Source organism: Desmodus rotundus, chromosome 9 (genome assembly GCF_022682495.2).
Source record: "Desmodus rotundus isolate HL8 chromosome 9, HLdesRot8A.1, whole genome shotgun sequence".
NCBI classification, from domain to species: Eukaryota; Metazoa; Chordata; class Mammalia; order Chiroptera; family Phyllostomidae; genus Desmodus; species Desmodus rotundus.
This window is the reverse complement of record NC_071395.1, coordinates 81,239,059-81,261,529: the sequence shown is the minus strand read 5'-3', so window position 1 is coordinate 81,261,529 and position 22,471 is coordinate 81,239,059. Positions and strand designations below refer to the sequence as shown.

General features: G+C 36.2%; 2 protein-coding genes across 3 annotated transcripts in view; one reads left to right on the top strand and one right to left on the bottom strand.

Moving 5' to 3' along the window:
- The first annotated feature begins 140 nt into the window (after positions 1 to 140).
- Positions 141 to 6,931, top strand: TEFM (transcription elongation factor, mitochondrial). The gene is made up of 4 exons (XM_024564955.4): positions 141 to 245; positions 1,913 to 2,373; positions 4,613 to 4,762; positions 5,591 to 6,931. The coding sequence occupies exons 1-4, from the start codon at positions 215 to 217 to the stop codon at positions 6,026 to 6,028; spliced, it is 1,080 nt and encodes a 359-aa protein (XP_024420723.2). The 5' UTR covers positions 141 to 214; the 3' UTR covers positions 6,029 to 6,931.
- A 769-nt stretch (positions 6,932 to 7,700) lies between these two features.
- The window catches only part of ATAD5 (ATPase family AAA domain containing 5), a 41,738-nt gene continuing 26,967 nt past the window's right edge, over positions 7,701 to 22,471 (bottom strand). The window contains exons 15-23 of one of the 2 annotated variants that reach the window (XM_045199145.3): positions 19,005 to 19,181; positions 18,588 to 18,721; positions 18,041 to 18,134; positions 16,274 to 16,338; positions 13,327 to 13,507; positions 11,033 to 11,214; positions 9,679 to 10,535; positions 8,845 to 9,003; positions 7,701 to 8,752 (exon numbers count right to left, since the gene is read on the bottom strand). In XM_045199145.3, coding sequence (XP_045055080.2) covers positions 8,674 to 8,752; positions 8,845 to 9,003; positions 9,679 to 10,535; positions 11,033 to 11,214; positions 13,327 to 13,507; positions 16,274 to 16,338; positions 18,041 to 18,134; positions 18,588 to 18,721; positions 19,005 to 19,181 — 1,928 coding nt within the window. In that variant the 3' untranslated portion in view covers positions 7,701 to 8,673. The remainder of the gene's footprint in view (positions 8,753 to 8,844; positions 9,004 to 9,678; positions 10,536 to 11,032; positions 11,215 to 13,326; positions 13,508 to 16,273; positions 16,339 to 18,040; positions 18,135 to 18,587; positions 18,722 to 19,004; positions 19,182 to 22,471) is intronic. The other variant, XM_045199146.3, reaches the window with a different exon arrangement.

Below are 22,471 nucleotides of genomic sequence, written 5' to 3'. Positions count from 1 at the left end.
CCCACACGGAGGCGCAGCTGGCGCGGTCCCGACAACCGCACACAGCCGCGGCCCGCCGGGCGCTCCCGCGTACACACCTCGGGAGCCCCCGGAACGCCGCTTGGGCAGGAATCTTTCCGCCGAAAGGCCGGGTACTTGTGGGCGAAGCACGCAGGAACCGGAAGTCAGTGGGGGAAGAAGGGACTGTGGGGACCGAGCTAATTTGACTTGGAGAATGAACGTCTCTAGTGTCCTCGTGGCTGGAGGTAGGGTGTCAGGAATACTGGGTTAATTTCCCACCTGCCTTGGTCCTGGAGTGTTTCCTCTCTGAGGCCCCATGTCCAGGTCACCTCTAGGGGGTCCCCCAGCCTGGAGCGACGGTGCTCCTCTGCTCTAAGGGTCCCCGAGCGGCTGCGTCCCGGGCGGGGCGGCAGGCGGAGGGTTCCGATTGCAACGGCCGCTTGCTTACCCTTGGCCGCGTTGTCAGAGCGGCTTCCCACTGGTTTTGCAAAGTTGTTTCTTATATAGGTTTCCCTCTGCTTGCAGAAACATAATTATGGCAGAAATCTTGAAAAGTGTACAGAAGGAAAGAAAAACTGCTCTTAAATCTACCACTCAGCTAAAACATTTATAATAAACATAAAATTTAATTGTAGTTGGTTCCACTGGGTAAGAAAGAAACAGGTGAAAATAAATTTTCTTAAGAGATACTAATTACAAAGAGATCCCTCTAAAGTTAAAAATGTCAAAAATGTTATGCAGTTGAAAGTATTGTTTTATATTTATTTACTGATTTTCTTAGAGAAAGAATACAGAGAAACATCGACTTGTTGTTCCACGTATTTTTGCATTCATTGGTTGATTCTTTTACATGCCCTGACCCGGGATCAAACCGCAACGTTGGCGTATGGGGGGAGGCTGCTCTAGCAACTGCGCTACCAGACTAGGGCAAAATTGTTTTATTTTTATCTGTTTCTTTTTATTTTATTACTGTGGCTACTAGAAAAATTTATGTTACACATGAGAAATTGTTATTTTAAATCCATGCTTCCTGATGGGCACCTGAGGGGGCACCCCCCCAAAAAAAAAACCCCACGGAATTTATATATAAAAATTTGTGCATTTATTCTTACATGTTTAAACTCCAGTCACCTTCAAGGGACTCTCTGTTTGATGCAATACACTTATTGAGACCCCTCCCACCCACTGCTCAAAAACAGTTTTTGAACTTCTAGATTTTGATGCCTTTTAAGTGTTTCTGCCATTTCTTGTTTCACCTCTTTAACATGAGCAAAAACATTTCCCTTTGAGGACTATTTTTCACCTGGGGAAACACAAAAAAGTTGCTTGGGGTGAGATAGGGTAAATAGGGAGGGTGGGATACTGGGGTCATGCCATTTTGGTCAAAAACTGCTGAACACTCAGCGTATTGTGAGGGTGTGTGCAGGTGTGCTTGTAAATCACCCATCATGAAATGGGCAAACGGGTTGAGTCTTCAAAAAAAATTCACTGAAGCCGAACACAGCCTTTCCCAACACCAGGTGGTACAGATTCAGATAGGTTCCTAGAGCACTCACCTAGCTGGGGAAGCCCACACCATAAGTGGCCCGCCCACCAGGAGATAATTCCATGGTTTTTTGGGGGGTGGGGGGTAGGTCCCCCCTCATAAAATAACATTTCTACATAGTAAAACTTAGGACATATCCACAGAAATCAGAAGACATCTCTTGTGAGTAAAAGACAAAAAACACTATTATTTAGTTATATAGAGATGGTTTTAAAACAACTTTAATGATTCTTCAGTAGAACTTAATATGGTCTACTAGTTCATAAATTATGGGAAAGTCTATGTCATTTTGCAAAGGTTCTGGTCTAGCTGCAGCTAGCACTAAGGAAGCATCCCAACTTACATGTTGCTACATTTTCCTTTTAGGGAGGTGGAGATTTTTTCCAGTATCATCAAGGTCGTCCTTGTTCCAGGCCCTACGTAATTCCTGTCGGAAAAAATCCACTGCACCCAAGAAAATTATTCCCAACGTTGCTGTGTGTGACAAAAATACAAAGGAGTCTGCAAATGCACTTGACAAGCTCTTCTCTTCGCAACAGCAGGCTTCCATCTTGCACGTGTTGAATACAGCATCTAATAAAGAGCTTGAAGCTTTCAAATTGCTTCGTGGAAGAAAGTCCATCAATATTGTAGAGCACAGAGAAAAGTATGGGCCATTTCAGAATCTGGAGAGTTTAATGGATGTGCCCTTGTTCCAGTATAAAACTGCCGTTCAAGTTTGTAACTCCATCCTTTGTCCTGAGACTGGAGCGAAAAGAAGAAAGTCACAGGAAAACCGGCTATTGAAAAAGCTTATCAAACCAGAAATAGAAAGAGAGAGACTTAAGGTATATACCCTTTTTCTAACATCTGTTATACTGCCTACATATTTGAGAACCTACTTTGCCAAGCACTATTCTGGGCACCAAGACAGGATTCTTCAGGCAGCTTATAGTGTAGTTGGTGGGACCAGATACACACATGTTAATAGATAACTTATTATGTACAGAGTAGTATGCGATCAATAACAAAGAACGAAATGTACAGATAGTAAATTGGCAACTCAGAGGAGAGAAGTGTGGAATGTGACTGTTGGGGAAAGTTTACTGAAAACACCCTGGATCCCTGAGGGAGAAAATAGGCTAGGTGGGAGAGAAGGGCATTCTGGGACGAAAAAGCAGCGATGCAGAGAAGCAGGTCTGTCAAGACTCACTGAAAAGGGATGTTGAGGGGCGATCAGGCTGCGTGTGACGGTCACGTTGGGAGCAGTGATAAATTAAGATGCAGAGACAGGTTGTGGCCAAAGAATGATTTTAGGACATTATGCCAGTCTTTCCAGCAGGATTTAAAGTTATTTTATTCCCCCCCTTCCCCTCTTACAAAGCATTCGAAAAACAAATCTTTTTCTGTGTTGTCTTAGAAATAAGTATTAGAATTACTTGGCACATAAAACATTAAACCTTGGAGGAACTTAGGCTCTGTGTTGCAATACTTGATAAAATATTCTTTTCCCCCAGCTTTATTGAGATATAATTGCCATGTAACATACATAAGTTTAATTGACAAAAGATTCTTATCCTATAACAACAAGTACAATTTTTATGGACCAGTGTTCTCAGTTTTGGGAGGATTATGGATAGTTTTTGAAACCCGATGAAAGCCTTGGATCCTCTTTTCAGAAAAAAAAAAGCAGAGCTATACCCGGAGTGCTGCAGACGCCTTCAGAGGACTTGCGGGTCCGTCCTCGCCGTCCGCGGGCTCCTGGCAGAGCCACTGCAGTTGCTCTGGAACACACTTGAACCAAGATTTTTCAGGGTTTGGATTTTCATTCAAATTTATTGCTAAAACTACTGTTTATAGCCATATTATCATGGAATTGCATCTTACAAGCGTCAAACAGCAGTTAGAGGGCTAGGTTCTAAAGTCAGTTTGTACAGAGAAAACCATGCAGTAAAGCCCTTAGAAAAATTCTTTTGCCCATAAGTACGGTGGGCAACTTGGTTCAGTAATTCTTATGCACACAAAAGTTTGAGAACCAAAGGTCTGTATTTTGTAGATGTCTGGGCATCCAAACTATTCTGCCTTTAGTGGATGCTGACCCATTCCTGAGCTGTGAGAGGGAGGAGTACACAGGATGAAGTGTTCCTGCTTCTCTGCGTGTGTATCTATAGAGCACGTTAATTACTTGTTCATAAAACCGACGAGCCATGCTGGAGTGCGGTGACGCCCCGGCACTCTGTCTGCTGCCGCGGCAGAGCTAAATCCATACACCCAGTTCTCTATTACACGTCTCTCCTTAGAAGGCAACCTGAACTCAATACGTTAAAAACAACTTGTCTTCCCCAACCTTCTCAAGCTGACCTACCTCCTGTCTATGATCATCTTGATTAATGATGCCAGACAGTCATTGAAAGGAAACTGGAGTTATTCTGGGCATTTTGATCGTCTCACACATCAACTCTACTCCCATTTTCTCTGACCTGTTTCTTGCCCTGTCTTAGATTCTTAATAATTTGTCATGAAACAGGGTTCAACACAAATCCCTACCTCTAGTCTAGGCTCCTTTGGTCTGTCTTCCACACAGCTGTCCATGATCTTTCTGAAATGTAAACTGCAAGTTACTTTTTGCAGAAATCTGGGGACCCCTCTGCACTTTTCCCACGTGTACGCTTAGTCCACTGCCTGAGTGCGAGGTGTCAGACCATGCAGACATCTGGGTGAAGTGACTTTCCGTTTACCGTTCTTCTCATTCTCATAGTCCTAGTCAGAGTCAGTCTTCCCTGACCATTTCTTTACATGTAAGTGTTGGGTTGTGGCATTTCTTACAATGTATAGCTATGTTCCTGGGTTGCCCAGTGTGTGGCACAGTCCCCGGCAACATTTGAATGCCCACTTTGAGCTAGGTGCTGAGACGGACAGCTATTGGCTACCTTTTGATACTTACTCCTGCATTTCTTTAACAATTCTCAGTTCATAAGCTGTGAATCTATTTGTTACATAAACTAATTTGGCTTTCTGAGTTTGTAGTTTAAATTTTATATCTGTTGAATGTTTACACTTGTAATTAAACCAGCCTTTTTGTTTCAGGCAGTGAATAGTATCGTATCCATTGTTTTTGGTACTCGAAGAATTGCTTGGGCTCACCTCGATCGTAAGTTGGCAGTGCTGGACTGGCAGCAGAGTGAATGCTGCCAGTTGGTGAGAGGAACGTACGGATCATCTGTCTATTTAGAAGAGGTAAGGCGGTTATACATTCAAATTCCTACCTGCTGAAGATCCTTGTATAGCTGAATCTACTCCTCCTAAAAGGAATGTAATAAAATAGGAAGAAGGGATTTTCTTTTGGTCTTTATCACTCACCCATTCCAATTATGTTTCCCATCACCAATGAGTTTTTAAAAATGGAATAATTTATTTCAAGAAATCTCTATATAGCTAAAAGCAGATACTGAAAAACACAGTGGTAAAGTATATTATTCTAAGTATTATAGGATTTCATCACTATATTCATTAAGCTTATTTTATAAGTGCTGTTATTTGTTGTCTTGCGTCTTTGAAAGCTTGGGAGATGGGCAGTAATTATTGTGATTATACCTGCGAAAACTGGTTCAGTCAAGCACCCCATGTGATCAGGCAGTTGTAGAAGTGATTGGTTTGGAGCCAATAACTCTAACTATGCTCCACTAAAGACATTTTTGAAAGGTTAATAAAAAAAGTTTTGACTTGTCTAATTTTAAAGTCCATATAGATTTTAGAAGCTATGGTTTGCCTTAGCTCATCTTGTGTCTGACAGAACCACGGCCAGAATGTGGCTGTGCTGACTCCCCCATAAAATGATTTTCAAGTACTTCAAAATTGTCAATAGCAGTGTAAGTTCTGTAAGTTACGTAGGTTCTAAAATTTTATGGGGGGGGTGGTATAAGGGGACTAAGAGGTAATATAGAAAAATACAATAAAGATTAAATAAATAAATAAATAAATAAATAAACAGAAGTGGGACAGACGGGGGACCTAAATAATAAAACCTAATGAATTATTTCTACTCACTTATTTTGTTTTTTAAAGATTTCTTCAGTCATTTCAAAGATTCCTAAAGCTGACTTCTATGTTCTGGAAAAAACAGGACTTTCAATTCAGAACTCCACCCTGTTTCCTATCCTGTTACATCTGCATATCGTGGAGGCCATGCTCTATGCCTTGCTGAATATGACTTTTGCCCAGGGGGGCCAGCATCAGGTGCTGAGCATGAACCGCAGCGCGGTGGGGAAGCACTTCGAACTGATGATCGGTGACACGCGGACCAGTGGGAAAGACCTAGTGAAGCAGTTCCTCTTGGAGTCTGTCCTGAAGGAAGAGCCTCGGGTGGTCTTCCCGCCAGACAAGATAGTCCACTACCGACAGATGTTCTCGTCTACTGAACAGCACAGAATAGAGGAGTTGTATGACTCATTATTACAAGCTGTTGCCTTCTATGAATTAGTAGTATTTCCCCCTGAACCTTAAAATTCTGATAATTAATATATAATGCTATTATATTTATTAGCTTTAAAGCTATAAAAACCAACTGTTTTGACATCCATGTTAATGGAGAATAAAACATGTTTGAGTGTATTTAAAGTTAGACTTTTGGTTGGTGAATGGTTTACACAATAGGCATAGCCAAATCTGTAAATATCTTAGGAGATTCTATACCTTCTAGGTGTAAGTGTTGAACAGTAGGATACCTCCTAGCCAGTCAAAAACAGAAAGTTATCTTCCCTTAAAAGCAAATACCATCTATACTGAATTTGCTGAAGGAGGGAATAGAGTTCTGGACGGTGCTCATCCTGGGAGTGAAGCTAAGCTGGTAACCCAACTTGTGGAATCCTCTTCTTATTCTGTAAACAGCATGTGGTTTGATGCACTGCCTCCAAAGGGCGATTTTCATAAACTCAATCCATCAAGCCCAGAACAGACCAGGCTTGTCTAACAGGTTCATTGTACTACTTGGAACTCTTACTTGACAGCCCATCTTTTGAGGAAAGTAGCACTTATTTTTTGTTGCCGTGCATGCGTAAACCTCTGCAGTTCCATACACGGATGTGGTGTGTACGTATCTCCACCTTGGAAATGTAGATATGTAGATATTCATACTATACATGTCTGAAATCACTCCCTTTCTTCCAAATCACCTCATTAACTACTGTTTTATACTTTGGTTAAGTAGCCTCGGCAACCATTCAGCTGTGCAGGCCAGACACGTGGTATTCCACCTCCCACCTATTTCTGGAAATAGCCATTAGTGAAAGTGACTGTATTAGACATTTATAAGCTAGGAGGCTAATTATCAAAAAGTCATCAAAATTTGCTTATTTTTATCACAAAAAACTAAAACTACCAGGAATTTATCACATTTAAGAATTGAGAAAAAAAATCTTCCCCAAATTATGTTAAACCTAAAAAAAACATTTGTGGAGTTATTTTACCTTGGTTCCTCAAATATTGAGAATTATCAGAATTTCCTAATAATAAAAGACCAAATTGATGGGTAAGTGCTCTATGGGTAGTGAACTCTTGTATTCAGTAGGAAAAAAATAAATCCATATACTTAAAAAAAAAAAGCCTCGTACCTTGTTCTCATATACAGGAAAAACCTTTATAAGTTTTACCCTCTATCCAAACTCACACAGTATTTACCCAGATGATTACATCTGGAATTCCTATATCCATATTGGATAAAGCCTTTTAGCTTTAGCCTTTAATTAAATCAATATACTATCAATATAAGAAAAAGTATGTTAAATAAGTAAAAACATAACTTCATACACATTTTAAGCACATATATGTAGACATTTCTCAACTATACAAAATTAAGATCCTTACCCTTTGAGGTAAAAATGTAATTCACCAGATAATGTAACTGAATGTTAAGCTAGTATAAATAGGGGACTTTTTTCAGGTACACTTGATTACCTAATTGTAAAAATGATTTTAAGTGAAATGTGGTATTTTTAAATTTTATAATTAAAAATACATATTTTCCCAAAACGTAACCTTAAGACAAAATGGCTATTATATAGAAATCTTGTAGTAGACTCCTTCTTTGTTACAGTTTTAATGAATAGCATTAAATACTTGTCCAAAGTAGATATATTAACATCATTATCTTTATCAAACACCAATGATATAAAAATACAAGAAAAATGTACAAGGTAAGTGATTTGAATTGACAAAATATACAAAATATCACATGTATGGTTGCTAAAATATTTATGAAAACTGTAATTCATAATCTTGATTTCACTTGGTCAACATTCAGTATTCAATGATAAAATATGCTGGGGGAAACCAAATTATTTTATTTTACCAAAATAAAATTATCAGGAAGATTTTTTTTTAAGGTAAAATCTTCAAACAGATTTCCTTTTTTTCAAAGATTTTATTTGTTTATTTTTTGAGACTAAAGAGGGAAAGGGAGGGAGAAGGAGAGGGAGAGAAACATCAAATGGTTGCCTCCTGGCACGCTCCCACCTGGGGACCTTGCCCACAACCCAGGCATGTGCCCTGACCTGGAACCAAACCTATGGCCTTTTGGATCAGACCTGCGCTCAGTCCACTGAGCCACACCTGCCAGGGCAGGAAGATCTTTTTGAAAAATGAAACATAATTTATTTGTTAGGAATTTTTCTTAAGCATTACATATGCAATTTGTATTCTGGATTATACCAATTTGTTTAAAAGATTCTTACTTTAGAATCAAAAGAATCACCTAGGAGATTCATATTTACAACTTGACAGAGTCCTTACACTTGGTTGGAGAGAGGGGGACTAAAGGTCCCAGGAAAGGGGAAAATGATGGGTTAGTTTATCACTGAAACATCTTTAGAAGGATCTTAGTGAACTCTACCTCCTAGGAACAGCTCGCTCACACACAAAAACACTCCAACAAAGCTATACCAGATAATACAAAAAATTTAAAAAAGAATACCACCGCATCATAAATACAATTTGTAACTCAAATGTTTTCATTTTAAATATCTGCACACTAATATATACAAATAGTCTGTTTTAAATGTACATTAAGAGATACAAACTTCCATGAAAATCATATAAAAATGTATGTTAAGGACCACACGATAATCTGTACAAGGCTCTGTTACTGTAGAATATTAAGGGAAGCCTGCTGCCAAAGTGTTCACAGTCTCTTTTGATATGTTAAGGTGAATTCCTTCAAGATAGTGTAGGAACCTGTCAAAATTACAAAACAATTTAATATTAATATCTCCATCACATGAGAATATTGATCTTGAAATTGCTAACTAAAAATTTATAGACTTTACCTTCTTTTACTTTTTCCTTGTTCTTTTAGCTTCTCGGACCTACAAATGTTTCGAAGAGTGGGCAAATATTCAATTATACTAGCTTGTTTAATCCCCAAGTTCAAAAGAGATCGGCCAGAAAATACACTTTTAATGACTGCTATCCTCTTCCGAGCACAGCTGTAAATTAAAAGTAATGATTACTTTTTATTTTTAATGCCTGATAAAAATGTAACAATCCCAAACACAATCAGCTTCTGGTCTCCTTTTCTCTGCTTCTTATCTAGGCTGGATCAAATGGATTCCAAATTAATTGCCTGCATCATTTTCAACCCATCAATCACTTCCATACTGAAGCATCTCTAATGGCTACCTGCTATCTGCCACAGCAAATCCAAATCCCTTTCCCTGTCATTCAAGAGCCTCCCAGCACTGGCCAGTGCGGCTCAGTTGATAGGAGCCTTGTCCTGCAAACCAAAACGCTGGGGGTTCAATGCCTGGTCAGGCACGTGCCTAGGTTGCAGGTTCAGCCCCCGACAGGGCGCATGCAAGAGGCAGCAGGCCAGTGTTTCTCTCCCTCCCACCCTCCTCCCCCCAAATCAATAAGCATGTCCTTGAGTGAGGATAAAGAAATAATAAAAATAAATAAATGCAAGAGTCGCTCAAATCTGACCCATCCTAGTCTCTCATTATTTTTTCTTCCCAGCATTCAGGAAGGTCTCCTTAACTCTTGTTAGAAGCTACATTTTTATATGAATAACAGCCCGACATTTCAAAATTAGTATGAAGAACCTAATAATTGTCTTTACCATTTACTACTGAAATATAAAAAAATAAATAAAAAGTAAGACTTACTCTAAATTAGCAGCCGACTGACGAAAGTACACATTGTTGCGCTTTTGTGAAACATAAAAAGTAAGGTCTTTCATTGGATCTTTGCCTACTTTCTTGCAAGAATTCAGGGAGGTTTCCAACGCTTTTGAAATAGTAGAAGAACACTTAGTGAAACTGAGAGCTTCCACAGCTGCCTTTAATTCTCCAGAGCTTTGAGAAGTCCACACATCACTGCTTTCAAGACTAAACTCATCACAAAGTCCACTTTTAACTTTTCCATTTGTCCAACTAAAGTCATTTTTACCAAGTTCCTTCTGTTCCCCTACATCAGTTAAAAGGGCATCTAAAAAGGACATGTTATCCATGAACTCAGTAAGAGAATTTAGACAGTCAGAAACAAGGGCAGAACATTTTTTTTCTGCTGGTGTTTTAGGAGGACAAGGAATAGATTGAATATTAGACTCTAAACATTTGTTTAGTTCCTTTGTCTCTGAATTGCTTTCTTTGGTTTTGCTTTTTTCTGAATTTGAGGAAGAAGACGCAGGGTGCAGGCAAAGAAATTCAGAAAAGTCCAATTTGGTGTCAAATAAGTCACTATCATCAAGAATGACCATCTTTTTCTTATGTTTCTTTTTTTGTGACTTTTTCAGTGGCTTCTCTCCAGCATGTTTCCTAGTAAGGCAGCTCACACGTTTTGCTGTTGCACTGGTGTCCACGCCTACGGACGAACCACAAAGCTCTTCTGTTTCTGGAACGATGCCAACAGGTAATGGAAGAATGAACTCGAGGTTACTATACAAAAAATCTACACTCCGCATCTGGAATTCTGTAAGAAGCTGGATGAGCTTATGCCATTCTTCTTTTGTTCTGATTTTGTGCTGAAAAACAATTTTGAGTGAAGAAATGTTATGATACATAGTTTAAGCATTTTTCTATCCATAGGAATATAGTGTCATCCATATTCTAAGTTAGAAGTCACTACCCCTCATAATTTATTAACCTACAGTCAATCCCTCAAACAATCAAAACAGTATTATGAAACTAAAATATTACTTTAGATTGTTAATTTGAAGAATTAAATTCTCTATATTCAGTATATACCCCAATTCAGTAATTAGAAGCTCATTTGTTCTACAAATACTTTTCTTAAATTTTTAATCTGAAATATCTCTAAATTCTAGTCTCAATACTATTATAGGCATTTAGAGCAATACCTATGCATCATTTGTCACAGGTCCAATGTGTAAAGTCAGAAACCTGAAGCCTATAATAATTATAAGCAAATTTAAGTTAACCTCAAGATTCAAAAGATAGGAGTGTTGAGAAGATGAGAAGGAATATAAGTTTAACATTCCAAACTAAACATTGTAAATACCTTTAAAAATGAAAATAAGTCTTCAGATGGAGAAAAAATATTCTTAAGGCCAAACAAGGTATCAACACAGCCCGTGTCACATTTGGGAAGGCCTCTAGGATTCCTTTTAGTATTTTTGGGGTTATTTTTGGAAACAGGGCCATCTTCAGAGCAGTTAAGTTGTACATTTCTGCTGTTTCCTCCTTCAAAGTTAATAAAAGAAAATCTTAGCTAATCATATTTTTAAGCAACTGTAACAAACACTAAGATCCTTGTGCATCTTTTGATCCTGCACCCCCGTTTTGTTATTCCCCATTTATGTACTTAATTCATAACACGCGCAATACAAACATCATCTCCAGCATACAGAGGTTAAGTGAGGTGGTGATGATGGGCTTACAAAATAATCCAACAGAAAAAAGTGCAAGAATTCAAGACTTCCAATGCTTTTGAAATAGTAGAACACTTAGTAAAACCGAGAGTTTCTATGTTTATAAATGTATACTAAGTAACAATTTGTTCAAAGACTATAAACACAAATCACAGAGGAAATACAAATATCTAAAAACCACGTGCAAGTTCCCTAGTGATCATGGAAATGCAAACTAAGATGTTCATTTTTTCACCTTTTAAATTGGCAAATTAAAGTGACTGATAACCTAGGCTGTCAAAGGTATACATAAAAGAGCCATCATATACTCTTTGTGGGAACATAAACTCATACAAATGTAAAGTGTATAGCCGCTGGCCCACACTTCTAGAATTCTCTCCAACAGAAGTACTCAGACGTGCTCAAGGGTATATGTATAAAGATATTCACTGCATGCTTTAGTGACAAACTGAAGATAACTTAAATGTCTCCAAATCGATGGTTAATTAAATTCTTATATCCAATCAATTATGGAATAGCATGACGCTGTGAAAAAATATGGCAGAACCCTAAGTAGTGACAATAAATTTTTGAGTGAATCAATCGTGTAGTTTAACAATATATATAGTATTGGTTAATTTTGCTAAGTAGGTAGGCAGCAAAACTTGTATATGCATAGATAAAGGTCTAACAGTGGCTACATTTAGGAAGTGAGAAAGATCTTTTATTTTTTACTCTACATATATCTCTACTGTTTGAATTCCCAATGAGTGTTTTTTAATAGAAAGAAATGAAACATAAAAAGTCATCAAGAAAAAAAAAATGTCATATGTGGTTTGTGTCTTCTAAAGTCTTAGTATACAGTGTTTTATATCCAGTAGCATGGTGATACTTATTAACTATAGCAGGTTATTTTTCATGTCTTTAAAACATCTTTTAATTAGTTAATTTATTTTTAAATATTTTATTTGTTTTTAGAGAGAGTGGGAGGGAGGGAAGGAGAAAGAAAGGGAGAGAAATATCAATCGGTTGCCTTTTACACACCCCCAACCAGGGACCTGGCCTACAACCCAGGCTTGTGCGCTGACTGGGAATCAAACCAGTGACTTTCTGGTTTACAGGACAACACCCAAACCACTGAGCCACACCAGCCAGGGCTCATGTCTTATTTTTAATATTTACTTCCAAGAAATAGTGAAAGCTACCAGCTTATGTTGAATTACATGTTAGTCTACATGGAAAAAGAATATATTAAAATTTTGAACTAATCAAAGAAAAAACTGATCGGGGATTAATACTACAGAACTTCACCTTGACTGTGTTTAGATATTTGTGTGCTTCCCCGAGCAGGACGTGTACCTATAGAACTGTGACAATGGAGCATGGAAACCACAAACTAGGACTTCTTCAGGGAAGGGACCATGTCTTACTTATGTAAACACAGGACCTGGCACAGAGAAAGTCCTCAGTAAATGTCTGTGACTTGAATTAGGTAATGATGACTGAAGATCAATCATAAAACAAAGCATTTCTGAAATGATAAGGTTCTTAGGAAAAATAGAATTATAAACTACTGAGGAACCTAAAAGGGACCTTACAATGCAATCATATAAAAATAATTTATATATGGAGAAATCACCAATGTTTTTAAATAATGATAAAAGGAAGTTGCTAAATAATAGAATTCTATTTGTTTATAAGAAACTATTTATAAATGTATAAGTAACAATTTCTTCTAGGTTCACTTTAATTCTATTAACCCACACTTAATGTTTATAAAACTTTTCAACAACAAAACTGACATATGTATGTTTATTTTTAAGATTAATGTGATATGATACCTGGATGCTCAAAAATTTTCATAATCTTTTAAATATTTTGATATAGCATACATTTTAGTATAGGGTCCCATTACAGAAAAATCCGTTATAACAGATCAACTTACGACAAAGGGATAATGGTCTTTCTTCTAAAAATCCACCTCCACTTTTAATCCAAAATTGTAAGTAAAGGATACTTTTCCTAATATCACACGTATTTGCGGTTAACAATGTTACGACGTCTTTCACGTCAGTTCTAACGTTCTCAGTTAAGCAGACCATCTGAAGGTAGCTGGCAGCATTCAGCTGAGAAGAGAGGGAGAGGGACACGGTCAACTGCAGAGTTAACAGAAATACACCAATAATACATGTATAAACAATTTTGCTAAAATTCACATCTTAAGCATTCCCTGAGAATGAAACTGAACTGCAAAAATATAAAGAAAAATATTAAAAGCAACATACTTATTTTATTAATTGTATATCTCTAAAAGAGCAAGGCAACTTTTATGGAGATTCTCTAATCTGAACCCTGGAGACTATTTTATTAAACCTTGAGAATATCCCTTAGGATTAAATAATGGTACACCTTGACGGAATATTTTGCAACCATTAAAACTATCACTATAAATACTATATAATACTGAAAAGGTTATTATATAATTTTTAAAACCAGAGTTGGAGAATTGTATCAGTGCAGTAATAAAAGCATATGAGTAGGTAAACAAGAAATAGAAGCAAAAAAATTGAAAAACGAGTGATTTGTTGGGGGTAAATGGAGTAAGTAAAATTTTTCATTTAGTGTTACATTAATATTGTTTTAATATTTTATGTAAAACAGCAAAACATATACAATTATTTTCCCATCATTGTTTATGGAAAGCTTTTTGCCTTGAAAAGCTAAAACAAATAAAACTATTTACATTTCACAGATTTTATAAGACTACTAGCATTTTTACTTTATAGTAAATAAGACAATTAAAAAATGTTCTGCTAGGAAACCTTTGGCTTTAGTATATACATACACATTATGCCCAGACACTTCTGGGACTTTTGCTTCCCACAAACATAGAATTCTGCTTTCAGTATCAAGGGGAGTACCTACTATCAGACAAACCCTATTATTGATAATAACTATAAACTCTATAATCAACTCAAAAAACCCTACTACCGGAAGGCACTAGAGAGTAATCAAAGGCAGAGGAAAACCAAAGAGAAATCAACACTTGGAGAAAAGAAATGGCCCTGGTGAATCCCTCACCCCCTTTTAAGACAGCCAGTAGCCCTGGGCGGACAGCTCAGTTGGTTAGAGCACCCCCCCCCTACACATCAAGTCTGAGGGTTCAACCCCCAGTCAGAGCACATACAAGGACTAACAATGAATGCATAAATAAGTCAAACAACAAATTGATGTCTCTCTCTTCTCCCCCACCTTCCTCTTTTTATCTAAAAGCAATGAATAAAAAAAAATTTTAAACAAAACAGCTAGTAAAACTATGTGAAGGAAAACATGGTCATAAAGAACAAACAAATAGGAAATCTCAGAGAAAAACAGAAACTATAAAGAAGAAGCAAACAGGAATTATAAAACCAAAAATCACAACATCAGAAGAAAAATTTCACTGGATGGGCCTCATGGAAGAATGGAAGTGGCAGGGAAAAAGGTATCTATAAACTTGAACATAAATCAATACAAAAATACAAATGATCAAATCAGAAGTGCAATCAGAAAGCTAGGGAGAGGATAAGAGAATGCCTCAGTGATGTGTGAGAAGATGTAAAATGTCTAATACCTGTAATTAAATTCCCGGGATGAAAAAAGAGTCAAAATGGGCATAAAATAAATTTGAAAAAATAAGTCTAAATGTCCTAGTAGGAGAAACAACATATATTTAAGGATTATTGATATCTAAGAACCACAAGCAGAAAAAATATGAAAAAATAAAATGTAGATACATAACAGGTAATATGAAAAGTAAAGTTAAAGGCATCCACAAAAAAAAAAAATGACATTACATATAAGCCACCAAGTCCCCTGAAAAAAAAAGAAAGAATACATTTCTGACTTATAACCAGAAACAACGATGACAGAAGATAATGGAATGACACCTTTCAAGGACTCATGGAAAAATGAAGAACCCAGATTTCTAAATCTAGGGAAAATATCCTTTGAGAATGAGTTAAAAATAAAGACATTTTCAGCTAAATGAAACCTAATATAATCTAATGCCAACAGAGCTGCTCTAAAAGAGTTGCTGATAAAGTGCTTAAATCTGAAGAGAAAACTAAAGAAAACCTGGGTCTTCGGGAAGGCATGAAGAACACCAGAAATTACAGTGTATGGGTAAATGTAAAAGTTGACTTTTTACCCCTGTGATTTCTTTAAATTACACATATGACTGGCTAAAACAATAAAACCAAGAATTTTATTTGGGAATTTATAATGTATATAAATGTAAAGCACTTGAAAATTAAATCGTAAAAGAAGGATGGTAAATCAACTTATACTTTTGCAGGGTGTTTAAATTCTCTGTAAATTAGTACAATATTAATGCTAAATACACTATGAAATGTTAAACATGCATAACAAGAAAAATACAAAAAATATGTCCCAATCCATCTCATGTAGCCTGAAAACTACACAGCAAAATACTTCATGAATGTAGACACAAAAATCCGTAACAAATCCGTAAAAAAGGGCTCATGGGAACTTTTGGATGCGATGGAAATGTTCTATATTTTGATCTGGGTGATGGTTACATGAAGGTTTACATGTTACTACTTACCAAATTGTATACTTAAGGGCATTTTAACTACGTAAATTTAACCTCAATAAAGCACTCTTACTATAAAAAACTTAATGAATATTAGAATCTAGTAAAAATTTGAATAGTTGAATGTTGGTAATTATTTTTAAATAAAATATAAATATAATAACCAGAAGTTTCCTAAAACTCAAAAAAGTTTAACATATACTTAGCGACCACCTTTTAAAATTATAACCATCAGAGTAAACCAGGTTTTTATATAACTGTGATACATAATTTATGATTATCAAAATCCAAAACTTACCACTGGAGGAGTATTGAAATTAATTTCTTCAAAGCAGCCGTCAAACATTAAACTAAATGTCGGATCTATAGAAAAAAATTTTTTAACACATGATGACCAATAAATCACTTTTCCTAATTATACTTTTTCTATAAAAACATTCTGTATTTCATCAGTAATAAAACAAACTATCATGCAAACTATACAATAAAAATGGAATTTCTATCTTGACCTAAAGCAGCTATGATCTTTTAAGTAAACCATTTAATTTGTGATTACTATGATTTTTATCAGTATTTTAATTGTTTAAATTAAATTTTAAAAACAAATTCTTTTTTTAAATTGATTTTTAGAGAGAGGGCGGGGGAGAGAGAAAAAAGAAATATTGATTTGTTGTTCCACTTATGTATGCATTCCTTAGTTGCTTCTCATACATGCCCTGACCAGGGAATGAACCCACAACTGTGGAGTTTAGGGACAACACTCCAACCAACTGAGCTACCCAGCCAGTGCGCTCTATCAGTATTTTTATATTACAATCACTAATTGCCTAATGGGCCATTAATTTGTAAGTGGAGTCTAACACAGACATATTTTCCTAAAGAAATCCATACCAGAAATATTATACTAAATATTTGCAGTGAAAAATATTAAAGAATAATTAAAAAATTTTTTAAATCCTCACTAGAGTTTATGTTTTATTGATTTTAAAGAGATAGGAAGGGAGAGGGGACTGGGGGAAAGAGAGAGACAGACAGACAGACAGAGAAAGAGGGAGAGAGAAACATCGATGTGAGGGAGAAACATTGATAGGCTGCCTAACCACATACACATCCCAACATGGATAGAACAGGCAACCAAAGTCTGTGCCCTGACTGGGAACTGAACCTGCAACCAAGCCACGCAACCAGGGCTAGGAAACAATATTACAATATACTGTATTATATATAATATATTGTAAGTTATTAAATTTAGCTTTGAATGCTAATTATTAGGAAGGTGGACTGATTTTGTCCATCTGATGACGGCTTACTTTAGCTAAAATCTGCGAAAAGCCATATAATCAGGGAGGCATTATCAGGGATTGAGGAATGGCTAAATTCAGTATTAAGGAACTGCAGACAGGCTGGGTTCCATAAAACATCTTGACCAATAAATAAGGCATGGTGATCTAATTATAGTATGAGGAAGAGCCAAGAGAAGAATCTTTTATTTTCCCTTCCAAAACCTCTTCACTCGCTAGTTCATATCCTTATACCTATATTCTAGGCTATTGTCAGACACCTAAATATCCAACACTCAACAAAGTGATTCAGAGTAGCACCCATTTTTCAAGTCAACACTATTTGCAAGGTATTTTATATATACATATTTAAAGATTTTATTTATTTATTTTTAGAAAAAGAGGAAGGGAAGAGAGAAAGAGAGGGAGAGAAACATCGTTTGGTTGCCTCTTGTATGCGCCCCAACCAAGGACTGAACATGCAACCCAGGAGTATGCCCTGAGCAGAATCAAACTAGTGACCTTCCACTTTGGAGAGTGACGCCTAACCGATACACACTGGTTGGGGTGCAAGGTATTATGTTAACTTTATAATTGCCCGAGGCTGCCAATCAACGGTAAATCTGAATAATTCTTAGTTTAAAAAATGATCTAGGGCCCTCCTCATTTTAGGAAAAAGGATTTAATTTACTAGCAGACTATCGAAGGAACATTTCTAACTAAAAGCAGAAGCTTCTCTGAAATGTTTTCAGCGAAAGTAGTTAGCTGTAAAGCCAGTTACCTACCACTGGTAGTAAGGATTACAGGTCTTTTAGTTGTCGCCATGAATGTTTTGATTGCATTCAAAAAGCCGGCATCTTCTTCAAAAATGACATCAACCTAAGAATTATTTGTTAAAATATAAATGTACTCAGTAACAATGCACTTACTGAATAGCCATTATGTATACTTAGTAGATATATTATATGTCTGTCAGAGACAAAATGTATGAATTTATGAATGGTATGAACTCAACCCATGCTAAAATCTTACGTCTTACAACATTGAAACAGTAAAAAAATTATCAAACATTAAAACCAAAGAAATGCAGTCACCTATCACTGAGTAAGTATGACTCATATTGAAAAAAATTAATAACCCTGGGTATCATTTACCATCTTTATGAAAAATTCTTCTATGGCTGAGTTTCACTTGCTTTAATTTCAAATAGATCCAAGTAAGTATTCCTGACTTCCTTGGTTACCTTACAGTAATTTATGGTAACACATACAGCAATCTTCAGAATAAGTTTTCATTATGAGCTATCAGGAATGTGTACCTCCATGAGCCTACCTCCTCAAAAAGAATGAGACACGTTGCATTTTTCCTGTTGGGTTCCTCGGCTCCATAGTCTTTCACATTTGAATTAGTTGTGTTTGTAGATTTAGTCTGAATACTTTGTTTCTGTTCAAAAAAATTTTTGATTCCTGCATAAATAAAATATTAATATTTTATATAAAATTAACTTCTAATAAAACACTGGATATTTCCACAGAATAAGCTCAAACTTATTTGAGCTTATTCTCAATAAGTTTGAAATCCTCTAGCAAAACTGAAACAAAATACCAAAACTCCTTTGTGAAAAGACCTTCAGCATAGCTGAAGTTTAATAAATAGCAATAGGAATTCATGAAATAAGATCCTATTTTTATGTATCAGGGTCATTAGTATTAAAAATATTAGAATTACTTTGTCAATTTAATGTCTTACCTTTATTATTTTCCAGAAGTTCTCCTATTTCTTCATTATTTTTTGTCTTGGAAGACACTTTAAAATAATTTGCCAAAGTTTTGGGTGGAAGTGCTCGCTTTGGTCTGCTACTTTGTGGTGATGGTGGAGGAAGCTTCCTTGGTGATGTAATAACTTTCTTAGGGGAATTTAATTTTTCTGCCAAAAACAAATTACACTTAAAAATATTCTAAAAATTAAATAGAGAGCAAAAATGGAGTTATCCACAGTTTATATTTCCATTCTTACCAGTTATAAATCAAAGATGTAGAAACTTTTATTTTACATTCAAATATTCAATAGTCAAATATTACTGTATTGTTAGTCTATCAGTAGAGAAGGTGAAATCAGTTATTTGGAAAAGACACTCTTTTTCAAAGAAATACACATTCTTGAAGCAAATAATATTCCTAATCCCTCCATTCTCTTTCTTTACATCTATGTGAGCTCAGAAAAGCCTGGAGAAAAAGTGTTAACAGTACATACTGAGGACATTACAGAATTTTGTTGGCCAACTTCTGCTTAACACTGTAATAAAATGATATTGCAAATACAGACCATGTTTTTCTAGAGATGCTATGAAGAATGGATACAAAGTTTAAAAATAAATGGGTATTCCTTCCCCCTCCAGAAGCTTAAGGTCCCAGGTCTTTTTTCGAGAACACGTACTTTTCTTCCATGTAAGTGCCCTGATTCAGTCCTTACATGTCCTATTTACTATCATATGGCCTTGCAGCGGAATCTTCTTCACGTGCCATCACATGGGCACACTTCCATGACTGTGTCCTATTCTTTTTTCAACCCCCATCTCCACAGATCTTATCATATCTCTTACATATTACAGGTGTTCAAAAACTTTGAGTTTGAAAAAATTATCAGACATTATTTCATAAAAATAGGACATTTTAACATGACAGGGTAAGAAATGCATAATTTTTATTTGTACTACTTTTAAAGATTTTATTTATTTATTTTTAGAGAGAAGGGAAAGGAGGGAGGAAGAGAGGGAGAGAAACACCAATGTGTGGTTGTCTCTCATGCATTCCCTACTGGGGACCTGGCCTGCAACCCAGACACGTGCCCTGACTAGGAACTGAACCACAGTGACTGTTTGGTTTGCAGCTGGCACTCAATCTACTGAGCCACACCAGCCAGGGCTGAAATGTATAATCTTAAAATAAAAAGCATTTCTTTATATTGCGCAGATTTCAATTTATATATTAAAAAACTCACTAGTTTGTCTTTGTTTTTCTACTTTTGTCATAGACCATGGATTGCTTGATCATGGACTGGCATCAATCCAGATTGTTTTTAGAAAATACATTCCAATTTTTACTTTAAGATACTCATAATCACATTTGAATAGACCCTTCTCCAAAAAGAAAATCTTAAAAAAAAAAATTAAAGCACCATAAGATCCAGCAATACCACTTCTGGGTATATGTCCAAAGAAAACAAAAATAGGGTATCAAAAAGATATACGCACTCTCATATTTATTGCAATACCATTCACGATAGCTAAGATATGGAAGCAACCTAACTGCCCATAAAAGGATGAATGGGTACAGATCCGATACACACACAATGGAATATTACTCAACCATGAGAAAGCACATCCTGTCACTAATGACAGCATGCGTGGACCTTGAGTGCATTGTGCTAAATGAGAAGTCACAGCAAAACAAGCACTACGTGATGTCACTTATATGAGGAATCTAAAAGAGCCGAATTCATAAAACAGAGAGTAAAATGATGGTTTACAAGGAGACAGAGGTAGGGAAATAGGACAGATGCTTCAAGGTATAAACCTGCAATGAGTAGTAAATAAATCCTGGAGATCTAATGCATAATATATTGAATATATACAATGATAATGTATTACAATCGTCAAACTTCCTTAGAGCTATAATTAATTATTCCAACCACTAAAAAAATAATTATTTAGTATGATAGAGGTGCAAATTATTGATACAATGGCAACCATTATTACAATATATAAATGTACCAAGAAGCCCAGCAAACTCCCAAGCACATGAAACAGGAAGAAAACTAGGCCAATGCATATCATAATTGCTTAAAACTAGTAATAGAGAAAATCTTAAAAGCAGCAAAGAATAATGAACACAAAAAACTAATACACAGTAAATGCATACAAATCCCTGAGTTCATAGTAATATCCCCAAAAAACTATACAAAAGCTCGTTGGTCACCTTCAGAGATTACTAGGGACCAGTACTCTAACCTGGGAAGTGAAAGGAAAGAATGAAGCACTTCTCATACATTTCCTGTACACACTATTTCAAAGTATCCAAATAGTGGATGAGAAATAGTGCTTCTTAGAATTCTAACTAATAAATTGAGACACACTGAGTGAATGACAAAACCACCATTATTTAACCCTTAATGAAATACTGAGTCTAGTAGACAAAGATCATTAATGGCTACAAAATACCATCAGGTAAGAGAGTGATGTGGGAACTTTATAATGGATGGATTAGATTGAAAGCAAATCATCAATCAATTATCTTTGCCTGCGGATATGTTTATTGATTTGAGAGAGAGAAGGCAGAGGAGAGAGATGGGAGAGGAATAGAAAGCAGGGGACGGGAGGGGGAGAGGGAGAGAGAGAGAGATAGAAAGAAAAGAAGAGAGGAAAGAGAAACATCGATCAGCCACCCCTACATACACACACCCCTGACCAGGAATCGAACCTGCAACAATTTTGGTGCACAGAACAGTACTCCAACCAACTGAGCCACCCGGCCAGGGCTTGTCAGTCAATTTTAGTATCACTAAAAGTGGGATAACCAGCCATTGTGTATCTCCTGCTGTGATGTTATAGGAAGTACACAAGACCCATCTATATGTATGCTACCACAAAATGAAACCTGAACCTAGTGAGGAACAGATCGAACTGCCAGTTTACAAGAAATACAGGAAGAGAACTATGTTAATACCATGAAGATACAATCAGCCAAATCCAGAATGTGAGAAATTTTATGACAAATGACCCATTCTCTTGAACTAGATTATATGAAAAGGGTAAAAGATTGTCACAGAGATTAAAAAAACTTAAGAGACAGTAATCAAATGTAAGATGTAGGGCCACATTTGGATTCTGATTTGAACCATTTGAAAAAACAGAAAACTAAACTATATATTAGATCAAATTAAGGTATATAGTTAATCTTATTAGGTCTACTTATCAAATTTGGGTTATGCTTATCAGTCCTTATCAGTTAGAGATACCTATTAAAGTAAATTTTAGGATTAAAAGTATACAACAGTCTTGAGACTGGCTTTAGAACAGCCCAGTTAAAAATTAAAAAGGGACGTGACTGGGTAGCTCAGTGGGTTAGAGCATTTTCTAGGTTGCCAGTTCAATCCCTGGTCAGTACAAATGGAAGAATCAACCAAGGAATGCATGGATGAGTGGAACAACAAACTGA

Excerpts from the sequence above, each read along its gene's own strand:
- TEFM (XM_024564955.4), top strand. The coding sequence starts at position 215 with ATGAACGTCTCTAGTGTCCTCGTGGCTGGAG. Across the intron at positions 2,374-4,612 it reads TAGAAAGAGAGAGACTTAAG|GCAGTGAATAGTATCGTATC; the intron begins GTATATACCCTT and ends TTTTTGTTTCAG. Across the intron at positions 4,763-5,590 it reads CATCTGTCTATTTAGAAGAG|ATTTCTTCAGTCATTTCAAA; the intron begins GTAAGGCGGTTA and ends TGTTTTTTAAAG.